This window comes from Pyrgilauda ruficollis, unplaced genomic scaffold (assembly GCF_017590135.1).
Source record: "Pyrgilauda ruficollis isolate IOZ18807 unplaced genomic scaffold, ASM1759013v1 scaffold97, whole genome shotgun sequence".
Lineage (NCBI taxonomy): Eukaryota > Metazoa > Chordata > Aves > Passeriformes > Passeridae > Pyrgilauda > Pyrgilauda ruficollis.
Genome location: NW_024531821.1, coordinates 1,188,665 through 1,202,583, shown reverse-complemented (window position 1 = coordinate 1,202,583; position 13,919 = coordinate 1,188,665). Strand labels below are relative to the sequence as shown.

The 13,919-nt window shown below is 45.0% G+C and overlaps 1 protein-coding gene across 1 annotated transcript; it reads left to right on the top strand.

Annotated features, from left to right (window-relative positions):
* The first annotated feature begins 6,170 nt into the window (after window positions 1-6,170).
* On the top strand, window positions 6,171-12,080 carry CUNH5orf47 (chromosome unknown C5orf47 homolog). Its single transcript, XM_041489987.1, has 5 exons — window positions 6,171-6,545; window positions 7,134-7,222; window positions 8,632-8,734; window positions 10,863-10,909; window positions 11,291-12,080. The coding sequence occupies exons 1-5, from the start codon at window positions 6,272-6,274 to the stop codon at window positions 11,315-11,317; spliced, it is 540 nt and encodes a 179-aa protein (XP_041345921.1). The 5' UTR covers window positions 6,171-6,271; the 3' UTR covers window positions 11,318-12,080.
* The last annotated feature ends 1,839 nt before the right edge of the window (window positions 12,081-13,919 follow it).

Below are 13,919 nucleotides of genomic sequence, written 5' to 3'. Positions count from 1 at the left end.
AAAAGCTGCCATCCCTTCCTCTGTGTGAAATAAGCTGATTCAGTTTGTCAGAGTGAAAAACAGCCTGTGGGATAAGAATATCCTCACAGCTGTCTGTGCACTCAGAGGAACTGAAGGGGGTGAATCAGTGCTCTGAATACACCACTGAAAGTCTTCCTGCACCCCCATGCTCTGATTGATGCCATCACATATCACCTGTTTTCATGGCACAGGAACTACAATTTCCTGACTTCTTGTAGGGCTTGTCAGAGAGACAATTGGATACTAAATGCTGGTTTACTTGAATGCATCTCTCCCTAAGGGAAGCTGTCTCTGTCACTTTGTTTATGGAGCGTGGGAGACCGTGTTCTGTTAAGGTTCCTCCATGAAATTTGCTGGTCCAAAGTTCTCAGTCCTCCTGGTATACAAAAAAGACAGAGATGTATTAAGTCAGTGCTTGATTACGTTTTTCCTCCTGAAATTTAATCTGGTGAGTCATGAAAGCTGAGATTAAATCCTCTGAGCACAGCATAGGTCAAGGATGACTGTGAGGACACATTTTTGGGTTTGTATTCTCAACAGTGTTTAAAATGGATGTAGTTTTGTTGCTGTCAGCTGTGGGATATTTCTTTATCCCAAAACTTTGAGTTGCTTTGCTTTTCAAGGGAGAAGAACATTGGTTTTAAACGGCAGTGATGGGGTAGATGCAGTGGACACACACTCTGTGCCTCAGTAACTCAGACCAGATCTGAAATCCATGGAAGGAGAGCAATGCATTAAAAAAAAAGAAATCTCTGCCAGCTTTGTCCAACCCAAGGCTTGAAAAGAATGTTTGCTCGGTGTAAATCACCATCTGACATGGCTGCTGACTCACAGACCAGGATCAGTTTGCTCAGGGATTGTTCAGGCCTTGCTGTGCATTAAGTTGTCACTTTGGCCAAGTGTCACTTTGCAAGGCAATGCTTGTGGCTTTAAGCTGATACCCAGTGCTGGGCTGGGTTGGGAGCACGTTTCATTTTTCTGAGTTTAAATGGGATTCCTTACGTTTCTGAGGCATTCTCCTGCAAGCAGCAGCAACAGCAGCCCCCAGCTCTGCTGCAGTGGGCCAGCTGTGCATGGACAGATGTTGCTCTGTACACACTGGCAAAATCAGCCCAGCTCTTCACTCAGTGGAAAGGGAATTTGCTCAAGCGTTGCTTTTGCAGGGGGTGTCTGTGGAGGAATGTGAGGGCAGAACAAAGCAGTGACTGCTTCCATTTTCTCTGCAGAGGGAGCAATCCATGGAGACAGAGCCCTGCTCTGCTCCTCTCCTGGCAGCATCCTGATGTCTCTGTGGGAGGGAGGGAAGGAGGAGGGAATGCTCAGTGCCATTACAGGGTGGCCTTGCTGCTGAGAATCCCAGAACCTTTTGGGTTGGAAAAGAGCTCAGAGTCCATCGAGTCCAAGCTGTGCCCCATCCCCACCTTGCCCCCAGCCCAGAGCACTGAGTGCCACCTCCAGGGATGGGCACTCCTGCAGCCAGGTGTGTTGGTGGTCACACTTTGGCCTGGGATCCTGTTAGATCTCAGAGGACAAGTAAGAAATTGTGAGCTTTCTGTGCCTGGTCTTGGGTTATCCACTTTAATGCTGAATCTGGGGATGATCTAGTGTTTTTTGCATTTTACATCCTGCATGAGCCAGGATTCTTTCAGCATCTGGAGGGTTATGGCAGGTAGGGCTGAACTTCCTCAGCTGTGTGTTCTCTCAGAATCTAACTGCACATTCCCCTGAATGGAGACTTTTAATCTTTAATATCATAGACTCTGCAGCCTAAAACTTGGTAGAGTTTCCCTACCTCTGATTTGGAAACAAATATTGATAGCTTGCACATTTAGTTCATTTTTCATTTGGAAAATGAAATCAGAGCAAGTGAAGTCCTCACCTGCCTTCTGCTTCATCTATTTGCAAATCAGGCTGTGTTATTCTGGTGTAATCTCAGGGCTCATTTTGTCTCCTTGTTTTCTCCACAGTTTTATTTCCAATTGGCAATCTGTTGAAATACTGTAGCACAAAGTTCTGCTAAGCCAGGGGTTTTGATCTCCTTGACGTGGGTTTTGTTGTAAAGCCCATGGATCTTCTCAGTGATGTGGAAATCTCTCCAGGGGAGGCTCAGACTTTTATGTAACACAGTTTATAGTCTGCTAAATATTTTTATGCACAGCATGAAGAGATGGGAGAACTGGCTTCTCCTTATGAGTGGTGTGGAGGAAGGGATTCCCATGTGTGTGGTTTGTAAAGCAGTGGGAGCTGTGCAGGTTCACTGCTGTGAAATGCAGGTGCTGTTCCATTTTTCTCTGCTGCCCCATTACTGCTCACACAATTAACTGAGAGGCAGGCGAAATGATGAAAGAAGTAAGAAGAAACTGAAGGCAAATTCATTGCTTTGACTTAGCAGAAGTCGTGACTTTTGTTTTTATAATGATTCCTGGTTACACTAATAAATGGTCCCCAGTGTCTTTTGTGCAGTAACCACATACTAATGAAATCCCTCACTCCAGTGACTTATTAAATATTCTGTGAAAATGAAGGCGATAGAATAATTGTTTGTACTACTGCTGAGGGTGTAATTAACAAGGTCTGAGTGTAGCTGTTGTCAGAATGAGCACACTTTTCCCTGTTCAGTGTCAGAGTCCTCCCTCAGTCCTACCTATATATTCACCCTTTGCAGTTGATCAAGGCAATGTTACACTTAATGAGCAATGACCTTGCCAGAGTTACGTTGAATTTTAGGGTAATTTTAGGTGAGATGCATGGAAGAAATTGTTCCCTGTGAGGGTGGGCAGGCCCTGGCACAGGGTGCCCAGAGCAGCTGTGGCTGCCCCTGGATCCCTGGCAGTGCCCAAGGTCAGGCTGGACGGGGCTTGGAGCCACCTGGGACAGAGGAAGGTGTCCCATGCCATGGCAGGGCCAGAATGAGATGATTTTTAATGGTCCCACCCAATCCATTCTGTGGTTCCATGAATTCTGTGGAATCATGTGAGTACTTTCCACTGCAAAGAATGCTCAGAGAAACCCGAATCTCCCCCAGCAGCAGAAGGGTGGGTTTTTTCAGTGAATCTCTGACCATGCGTGCAGCAATGTTCCAATGGCTCCTTCCTTCCCTCTCCTTGGCATCAGCTGCAGGCACCAAAAACTGCCTCATTTTAAAAGGACTGTCAGGGCTCACAGATGATGACACATCCTTGGCCAAAGCAAAACTGAAACAATGGAATTCAGGAACCAAGGGGTGAGATGGAGGAGCTGCCATTGAAGCACACAACAAACACACAATGAGGTGCAGGCTGAAAGCTGGAATCTGGGCTATTTTTAACCAGACAGTTGCAGCTGTGGTGAAAAGCTGAGATGTTTGTTCAGGGTGATTAATACAGAGATAGTGGCCAGCTGGTAGTCAGTTCACACATGTGGAAAGGTGGGTGAAGAGCAGTGTGCAGCTAAAATAGCTGAACTTGACAGATCTGCAGAGAGATTTTAGGTGGCACTGATTTTGCTGGGTAGCAGCAGATCCTAAAAAGGATCTGAGCTGAATTTGCATTTGAGATCAAAGTGCTGGCAACGTGCTGTTGGGAAAAGTGGACAAAATGTGCCCCACGAGGTCTGTGTGTTTGCATTAGCAGGGTGGAAGCATTTCTGTGAGTACAGGTGCTGAGAAACCACTGCCTTGGCAGCCGTGGTGCCCTGAGGAGGCCGGAGGAAGGAAGCAGCTGCCAGCTGGCACAGGCAGCTCCTGCCCTGGCAGATACAGCAGCGAGTGTTCCTGCACAATGCGGAGACAGTCATGGAATGAACACGGGGCTCTTTGGGTTTGTGTGTGAGCATTCAGTGGGGGGTTGTGGTGTGGGCAGCATTGCAGCTAAAGAAGGGATTTCTTTACCAGGGCTTTGGGATGGATGCACCTGGGGAAGTCTGTAGGCCAGGAACAATTTTTAATGAAGCTTTTGGGTTTAATATCTCTAACTGAACTCACTGGCTGCTGCCCCTCTGGTACAGTTGGTTAGTGCAGGTTTAGACAGTGGAGGGAGTCTGGGTTTGTGGAGGAGTGGAATTGAGAATTGTAGAACCACAGAATATCCTGAGAGGAAGGGACCCACATTGATCCAGGTCCTATCCCTGCACAGCCCCAAAATCCCAGCCTGGGCATCCCTGGAGTGCTGTCCAAACCCTCCTGGAGCTCTGGTAGCCTCGGGCCGTGCCTGTTCCCTGGGGAGCCTGGGCAGTGCCCAGCACCCTTTGGGGGAAGAACCTTTCCCAAATATAGGAGGTCACAGTTGATGTTTGAAGTCACAGTTCATTTCAAGGCTCCTGACTCGGTGGTTGTGTCAAACCTACAACCTCCTTTTCAGTCCACAGCCTGCATGAGATGCCCTTTTATAAATAGGAAACAACGAATTACTCTGTCAGGCTGTGCCTCTGCGAGTTGTTTTTCCTCTTTTGCAGCCGCATTCACGACATGCCTTTTGCGGGCAGTGTGTACAAGAGCCGGCAATCCAGGGATGCTTGGCAGGCCGCGCTCGCTCCCGGCCGGAGCGGCGGCACCGGGCAGCGCCGGTTCCGCGGGAGCGGCCGCCACCTGCCGGGGCCCGCCCGCACTGCACCGGCCGGGCCCGGCGCGGGAACCGCTGAGGGAGAAGGAGCTCCGGGATCACCGAGTCCAGCCTGTGCCACATCCCCACCTTGTCCCCAGCCCAGAGCCACCTCCAGGGATGGGCACTCCAAACCTCCCTGGGCAGTTCCTGTGCCTGAGCACCCTTTCCATGGGGAAATTCCTGCTGATGTCCAACCTGAGCCTCCCCTGGCACAGCCTGAGGCCGTTCCCTCTTGTCATGGTAAACCACCTGGCTGTCCCCTCCTGTCAGGGAGTTGTGCAGAGCCTGAAGTTCCCCCCGAGCCTCTTTTCTACAGGCTGAGCCCCTTTCCAGCTCCCTCAGCTCCGTTCCCTTCTCTGAACACACACAGGGACCCTCAGCCTCTTCAAAGCCTCGGGAATGACCACAGTTTGCTTCATGGTCTCTTTGCATCCATTCCCGAGGGCAACACCATTCATGCTGCCATGCTGCTGAAACAATTAGGAAAAACAGATATTTTCATAGAATTTATTATTTGTAATTTGCAACTCTGTGCAAACTGAACTCTGGGAAGTAATCTGGAGCAGTATTTTAGTGACAAAGAAAACATCAGTGGGACTTGATGTAAATTCTCCCCTGTGAGGGTGGTGAGGCCCTGGCACAGGGTGCTCAGAGAAGCTGTGGCTGCCCCATCCCTGGAAGTGTTCAAGGCCAGGTTGGATGGGGCTTAGAGCAACCTGGGATAATGGAAGGTGTCCCTGCACATGGCAGGGAATGGAACTGGATGGTGTTTAAGGTTTCTTCCAACCCAAACCATTCCACGATTCTATGACTTGAGCTCTTCAGTGGTTTGAGAATGCCAGTTGTCACCGTACGTAGCCAACAAAACCCATGGCTGCAATGGGACCCTGAGCATCTGCATGGGCTGGACTGACCCACCAGGCATCCTGTCAGTGTCACACATCTGTTGCTGCCTGAAGGTCAATAAGGTATTTGATGTTTCATTACTGTTCAGCACGTGGCTGGAGCGGGTGCACTGTTTGGAGAGGAAATCCCTGTGTCAGTGCAGGCACTGCAGCAGCACCCACACCAAAGGGATGCCAGGGTTCCCCCGCTGTAGAGACAAACAAGCCATCAAAAAACCTTCAGCCCGCAGTCCTCTTAGCACTGGTACAAACAGATCAATAACTTGCATGAAATGTATCAATACGTGGCTTCGGGCAGCAGTAATGTATGCTAAACTCCAGCCCTGGCCCAGGGACAGGGGGACATGCAGCCACTCAGTCCCTGCTCCACTCACCGACCCCCGGCTCCCCTCAGACCCCAACTCCTCTCACCAACCCCTCGCTGCCCTCTCAGTCCCGGCTGGTCTCACAACCCTGGGCTCCTTTCACTGAGCTATCGCCGGTTCCCCTCACAGACCCCCAGCCTGGCTCCTCTCAGTCCCCGGTTCCCCTCATTGACCCCTGAATTCCCCTCACCGCCCCTCAGCCCCGGCTCCCCTCAGCGACCCCTCGGTCCCCCGCTCCCCTCGCCGCCCCTCAGCTGCGGCTCCTCTCAGCCCCCGGTTCCCCTCACTCAGCCTTAGTCCCCGGTTCCCCTCAGGCCCCGCTCCCCTCACCAACTCTCGTCTCTCCTCACTAAGCCTCAATCTCCGGCTACCCTCACAGCCCCCAGCCCCGGTTTCCCTCATGCCCGCGGCCCTGCCGCAGATGGAGCCCGGCCGCCGCGCCCGCCCGCCCGTGCCGCTCGTGTACGTGAACAGCTTCGGCTCGCACCGCTGCGGCACCGTGATCCGCCTGGGCCGGGGCTGGCGGCAGAGCCCCGGGCAGAGCCCCCCGGGCCGGGCTGGGGCCCCGAGGGCTGCCCCGGAGCCGCGGACCGGGCGCAGTCCTGGCCCGGGCGGCAGCGGGAGGCGAGCGGGCAGCGGCGGCGAGGCGAGAGCCGGCGGCCGCACCAGCAGCGGTACGTGAGACCCCGGGACACCCCCCTGTGCCGGGTTCTCTGAGGGCCGGATGTGGCTCAAGCGTTGTCTTAATTGTACCAGGAACAGCAAAACCCGCGAGGGTGATTCTTCCCCTCTTCTGGGCACTGGCGAGGTCACTCTTCGATTGCTGTGTCCAGTTCTGGGAAAGAGAGGGAATTAAAAGCTCCCTGAAGCCTGTCGTCTAATGTGTGGGTGCTGTGTAGTTTTGAAATCTGTTTTGTGGTATTTGAGAGACACTCACCTGCCCCACGGTTCTAATGAAGTAAAGAATGGAACAAGCTGCAGGATGTAAGGACTGATACCCTGTAAGGTGACCAGAAATAAGGATCCCTCCGGAATTATAGAGTGGTTTGGGTTGGGAGGGACCTTAAAGATCATCCAGTTCCACCCCCTTCCTAGGGACACTTTCCACCAGACCAGGCTGTTCAGAGCTCCATCCAACCTGTCCTGGACACTTCCAGGGATGGGGCAGCCACAACTTCTCTGGGCAACCTGTGCCAGTGATCATCATCTTCCTCAGGAACATATTCTAAATACTCAAAAAATGCTTTCTAAACTCTTTTTAGGTGACCCTCGAGAGGCTAAGGCTGACACCTTTGACTTTCCCATCCCTTCAAGAAACGTTGATAAAGTCATTAAACGAAAGAAGAAAAAGGTATAAAGTGTGGCAGGTCAATTAGCTGCCTTGGCATTTGAGAAAGCTGCTTGTTCTCTGGGTGTGAGAGCACGAGGGAGATTAAAAGATGGAATTGGTAGCCTGTTACTGAAAGCCTTACTTACAGAAAAGAAAAAATGGTATTATCTTCCCTCTCTGGAGGCTTTAAAATTCTGGCTCTTATTCAATAAAGCACTTAAGTGTGTGCTTACCTTGAAAAATGAGAGTATGCTGTTGACTTAAAAAGCCTGTACTGAAATGCTTTGCTGGATTGGGGCCAAGGTGCAGCACACCTTGGGGTGAAACCCAGCAGGAAAAAGATCTGCAGCTCCTCTTCCTCTCATGTTTTAAACAAAGAAATCCCACGGGTTACAAATAAGCGAAGGCAGGAACCTGAGCTATTAACGCCATCCTTGGAGCAATGCAGAATTACTTTCTGCTTCACAAATGTGTTTCTGTTCCTGTTCAGTAGTTCGACAAATGCTTAAAATTTTAAGAGGAACATTTGTTAAGCAGTAACTCATTATGAGATTCTGTAATGTGTGAAGTACAAGTAATCAGCTGGACTAGAACAGAGCCATGTCGTAGATACTTGATTTAAAAACAGCAAAATGCTACCAACTGTAGAGGAACAGCTAATAACATCCTGGAATATGGCTCTCCTGGTGCATTGAATAGTCTTCAAAAACAATGAGGAATATATAGAATGCTTTAGCAATAAACGTCCTCAAGAAAGGAATTACCTTTAGATTTAAGCAAGTTTCTCAGATGAGGTCTGGCAAAAGCCCAAACATCAGCGTGTCAACAGCCATTTCTATTTGTTAGGCCACCTCTGCCTGAATGCATTTGTCCACAATTCCAATGTAATCTTTCCAATGCACAAGTTTGAAACCTCCTCACTACAGACAGAGCTTTATGCCTCTAAAATAAAGGTTTTCAACATCTATAAAACAAATGAATATGGATTTGATATGAGATAGGCAAGAGCGTTGCTATTCTGGAATCTGAGTTTGGGCCTCGGTTATGCTGCTGCTGAGGGACCACATGGGAAACTTTTTGCTCCTGGAAAACTACACAATCTTTTTTTATCTCCCATTTTGGATGACTTTGAATAGAGTTTAATGGCTCTACACATGTTTTCATGAGCTTTCTCAAGTCCTGGATAAACACAAGAGTTCTAGGCAAGAAAGGAGGTGGAGATTTCATGTGAAAAATCATGGAGGTATTTATGTTTCTGACTTTTAAATAGAGGTGATTCTTTCATATATCCCACATTCCTTCTTCCCTTCTTTCCCAGTCCTCAACAGAAAAACCCAGCTGGACTTGATAGTCATTGTGGAGAGTTCAGAGTTCTGCCCTATAGATGTTTTAATGCAAACTTTTTATATGCTTCACATTTTATCTTTCAGTCCAAAGTCTGGCACAAAGTCTGGAAAGTGATTTCAAAAATGCTTGAGGAAAATGAAAGGTTCAGAAGTCGACTGTTGACCTGCAGCCAGTTTGATGGAGAAGGTAGGAAATGAACTGCTAATGTTTTATTTTACTAGAGAAAACAAATTATTAATACAAGTGAAGATTCCAAGGTTTAAGGTCCATTCAGCTGGGTTTTTTTGGGTAGTAGGTTTTACAACTCACAAATGGAATTCATTCCATGCTTCAGGCACCTCCAGCTTTTTTGGAAAAACTCCTTTGTTTCATGGAGGGTCTTGTGTGTGTTAATTTGGAGGAAGGATGGTGGAAGTGTTTGCTGCAGCCTGACATTAAAGACATGCACGTCAAACATCTGCAAGTTTTTCTGAACATGTGAAATATGTAATTAAACTTATTCACAGATGGGTCCAAGGCAGTAGTTGTATGAATAATAATTCATTTTTTCACGTAGGAAAATAGTGGTTGATTTTATACATACAATAAATAAATTAGATGCTCCCCAAAGGTTACTGTAACACAATTTAACAAAACCATGGAACATGCTCTCACTCTGTGCCCTGAATGCAGCTCTTTCATTACTGGAAAATGACTTGGGAATTAAAACTGGTGCTCTGCATTCAGCCAATTTCAATTAGAGGCATTGTAGCTGCTGCACAATTTAAGATAATACAGTGTATGCTTACAAATGGAATTGGAATTTCTGGCTTCACAGTTGGATGAATTATTAGGAAGAAGAATATATAATCCATGAAGAGCTACCAGGCAAGTTTAAAATGCCACTTTCAGCCACAGCACTTTTTCTTCCTTTGCATTGGTGCTGATGGAAGTTTTCCACATGGGGGCATGTTGGGGTGGATCCCAAAATGTAGGACCATCCAGGCAGTGTCTTATTTGGTAGAATGTTGGATTAGATTTCCACACACATGGCAAGAAAATACACCCTCAAAAATCTTCTTCATGAGAACAAAAGAAGTGCAATTCTGGTTCAGAACAGAAATCTCTACCCCAGTGGATGTCATTGAATAGGAGGAGAAATTTCACTGAAATATGCTTCAACAACTTCTTCTGCAATTATTGTGCAAATATTCTGCATTGTGTGCAAAAACACTTCTTCTGTTGGCTTTAAACCCAGTTCCTGATTAATTCTGGAATTATTACATGATATTAATTATTCATCATGTGCTATTCATATTCCTATTCAAGGTTCCATTGGCCTCTGTCATATTTTTGTGCTAAGATGTTCCAACCTAGTAAATCTCTCCTCCCATGGAAATTGTTCCATGTGCTTTCTCCCACAGCTGAGATCTTTGCAGAAGTGTGTGTGCAAAACTATTAATGTATATGTTGGACAGATATCTATGTGTAAGACACACACATCCATGGATGTGTAGAACAGTGAATTTAAAAAAAAATCTTCCTGGATTTGTCTGTTTGATTTCAAGAAAAAGAAGAACAAGTTTGAGAAAAAAGGAGGATAAATCTTTAATAGGTTATTAGATTTAAAGTTATTGTAAGAAAAAAAAACCCCAAATTCTGCTTATATATGATTTCCTGGGTGGATTTGCCATCTTACTCTAATGGCTGCTTTTCTGTTTGTTATGGATCACTATGTGCTGTTTAACCTTGGATTTATGGACAGGGTTTTTCCCCTTTTCAGCCACTTATTTCTTGTAAAGAAAAAGCATTTTCTTTATATATAATTTCCAGTGACTTGGAAAACCTCACCAACCAACCAATCCCTCCTCCTCCCCTCCTACTCTATCCTTAATTGTAATTTTACCCCCTTTCTCAGGAGTTTTTACTGAGAATCTCCTATTAAGTCCTATTTCAGTGAAAACCATCAATTCTAATACCTTCTTTCTAATAAGCAGATTTTGCTTAACATCAAATCTAGGAGATAAGTCTCCTATTGATCTGAATTTTTCATTAATCAAGAAGCAAATGGAATAATTCTAGAAGCTATTTAGATAGGGATCAACAAGTCTGTATAAACTGGGTTCATTTTTATCTTCTTTTTTATTTTCCCTAGATTAATAAATCTAGAAAATTAATGCTGCATTTTATTGCCTCTATAAATAGGTTTTTTTGAGAGAACAAAAGTCTACTTAAATTTTAATGCTACCTATTTACTCCTTGGAATGTTGCAATTAAGATTAGATTCCATGTGACTGCAAATGATGATTTTCCTCCACCTGATGTTCTCCTGCAGGCTCTGACAGGATCCAGAGGTCACAGAATGGGGCATACCTGGACAGGGTATGTAGGCAGTCTATTAAAGGCCAAAAACCCCCTAAAATATTAAATTATTTATATTAAAAACATGCACTGATCTTGTTTAATGTGTTATTATAATAAGTGTCAGTTATATTCTAAAGTATTACTGACATTGAGCTCAAATATTTTCAAGATTTCAGATCTGGGGCCAGAGCAGCTCCATCCTCACAGGGAGGGCTCTGTGCCTTGCCAAGGCAAAGGGAGGTTTTTTGCCTTCTTCTTGAGCCAAATCCTTCCCTGGTGGTGGTCTAAAGTACAATCTAAAGCATCTGAACAGTTTTCATTTGCCCCACTTGATATAGAGATTTTTTTTAAATATTAATGGGAATGTACCAACTCATTTTTATCACTTTTTTCCTCTAGGATGAGTCCATCTTTGGCTGGGTATAGCAAGGAAATAAAGGAAGATTCAGCCCCAAAGGAAATATAAACAAAGTGAAAGCTTTTATTTTGATCTAGTTCTTCCTGGAGTCAGTGCAAGTCTGCAAAGTGACTTCAGGGAACACAGGTTCTCTGTTGTTTGCTTGGTGTTTGTGCTTCTGCTGTTTAAGAGGTTTGTTTTTACAGTGGCTTAAACAGCTCTGTTGCAAGATATTTATCTCAAGCCATTAAGTCTAGTGTTTCACTGAGCTATTAGTTTTAGAAAGCTTTTTAATGAGCATAATATTGTGACAGTTTACTTGCAAAAGAAAAGATACACATTTACTGTTGTCTCTGTATTTATATCTTTTATTTTTGTAGCTTGTCAGAATAATAAACACAAATTCAGGAAGGCAGAACTCCACACAAGACATAAACCCCACTTTCCTTTTTTCTTGGTTTGCATAAATTTGACTTTATGATATTAAAATATTACACAATAACCCTCTCTGTTCTTTCATCCATTTATACATGAATCTCAGCAAGTATTTGGAATATGAAACCAGGTGAATGTTTTCTCTCTCTGTTCATCCTGAGGCACATAATGGTACCATCACAATCAGGAGGTGTTGTTTATCTACCTGACTTCAATAACACAATATAATTTTCTTCTGTTCTGCAGCTTAATACTTGAACCCTTGATTGACTGTTAAAGCCTTTTAAGCCAGAAAATTGTGTAAATGGAACATGAAAACTGCATAAAAATAGTTATGTATATGGGGTTCATCTCGGGAGTAAAACATTCACCTGTCACAGTGAGACCTCCTTGCTTTCAATAAAAGGATTGTTTTCTCCTGCCATAATGTCTTGGTGTTTGCAGATATAATGACTGCAGTGTCAGAGTGTTGAGCTTTAATAACATGCTGGTGATGGTGTCATTAGGCAGCAAAGCACTTGGAAAGGTTTCATCTCTGTTTTCTTCATGGTAAAACTGCAAGTGTGGAACTGGAATGCACCTTTTCAGGGACAGCTGCGGCAGCAAGGTTCTCTTCTGGTTTGTGGTTGGGTAATATTCGGATTTTACTTAAAATAGTTGACATTTCAGCTTGGAAAAGGAAATGAGAAGGCAAAGTATTCAATCGAGATGTGATCATTTTTCTGGCAGAACAAAAATGTCATAGTTCTTTGGTATTTTCAAACACATGTTTAGAGTCACACGTGGGATTTGGGTGGGGGACGGGTGTTGAGGTTTTTTTTACTAAATGAGATGATCTCCCTGTCCCCACAATTCTATCAATGAAATGTTTGCATTGGGAATATTTTGTTTATAATCCTGGTTTGTAAATTGTAGAGTTGTTGCTCTAACTTTTCTTTTCTTGTAAATTGCAGCTGCAGTTGGTGCTTTACTGGCACAGACTTCAGGGGCCCTGGAAACACTTTTCTTCCAGATGCATAATTGCTACTTTAACAGGATAGATTAGCTGCATTAACCTAAATCTCTGCCTGAAGTTTAGCCAACACATTAAGATTCTTTGGATAAATACAGACCTCTGTCTGTGGGGCTGTTTTAAAAGAAATTATAAAAGATAAGTATGGCCTTAAATCATCCCCTATGTACCTCCTTCAGTCTAAAGGGTGATGATGAGATAATTAATTGGTTGGGATCTACTAATCCAGAACTTTCATTTGGCAGTACTTTGAAAGGCTCTTACATTTTTCAAATCACTTTGGGCCAGAACAGCTGTTGCAGTGGGGAAAAGCTGCTGATTCAGGTTGAATTTTTGACTTTTTGGGTAAGGAAGTCTGGCTTTCTGCTGTAGTGACCAGATTTCAAAGGTACAGTTGGGAACAAAGGTCATCAGAGCAGTTAAACTGCTGAAAAAAGGGCCTGGAGAAGAACCCAGCTCAAGCTCTGCAAACCAGACCACCATCCCCATGCACACAGACCTCTGTGCATTCTTTTTTAATTCATGTGATAATTTAAGTGTAAAATGCAGAAGAAATGTAATTGCAGTGTTGCATTAAAATACCTCCAAGTAAGTAATGTGCTCAACAAGGAGAAAAAGGGTTGGATAAAGATGAAAAACTTCATTGAAACCCTCTTTGTTAAAAGGGGTGAGAAGTAAATAAGGGACCTTCAGGGCACTGGATCACAGAGTAGAGATTCAGAAAAGAACTGATTCTTTGAAGACTTTAATCTTCACTGCAGAACCAAGAGCAAGTGTCACACTGTCCTGCTGTGGCTCCTGGGCAGCACTGCTTCTCCTTCACATTCTTCAAAATGCAGATCAGTTACCTGAAGTTTTTAATAACAAATCTCCCTTGGAGTGTGAACTGAAGCAGATGTGCAAATACAGAGGTCACGCTTTGTCTTTGCTTTACCCTGCTCTCAGTGCATAATTTACCTTTCTATAAGAACACAAACTCCAGCTTATTCCCAAAGTTTGACATTTCTTCATCTCAACTCTGTGAACAGTTGCCAGGAGATCTGAGGAGGCTCCTTGTGGTGTGGAGGTGGAAGGGAACAACCAGGGCACACAGAGCAGTCAAAGGCATTGCTGCTGAGTTTCTGTTATCTGTAAATAATGGTGTCAGACGCTTATCTCATGATCCAAAAGCTGGTCTGGATAAG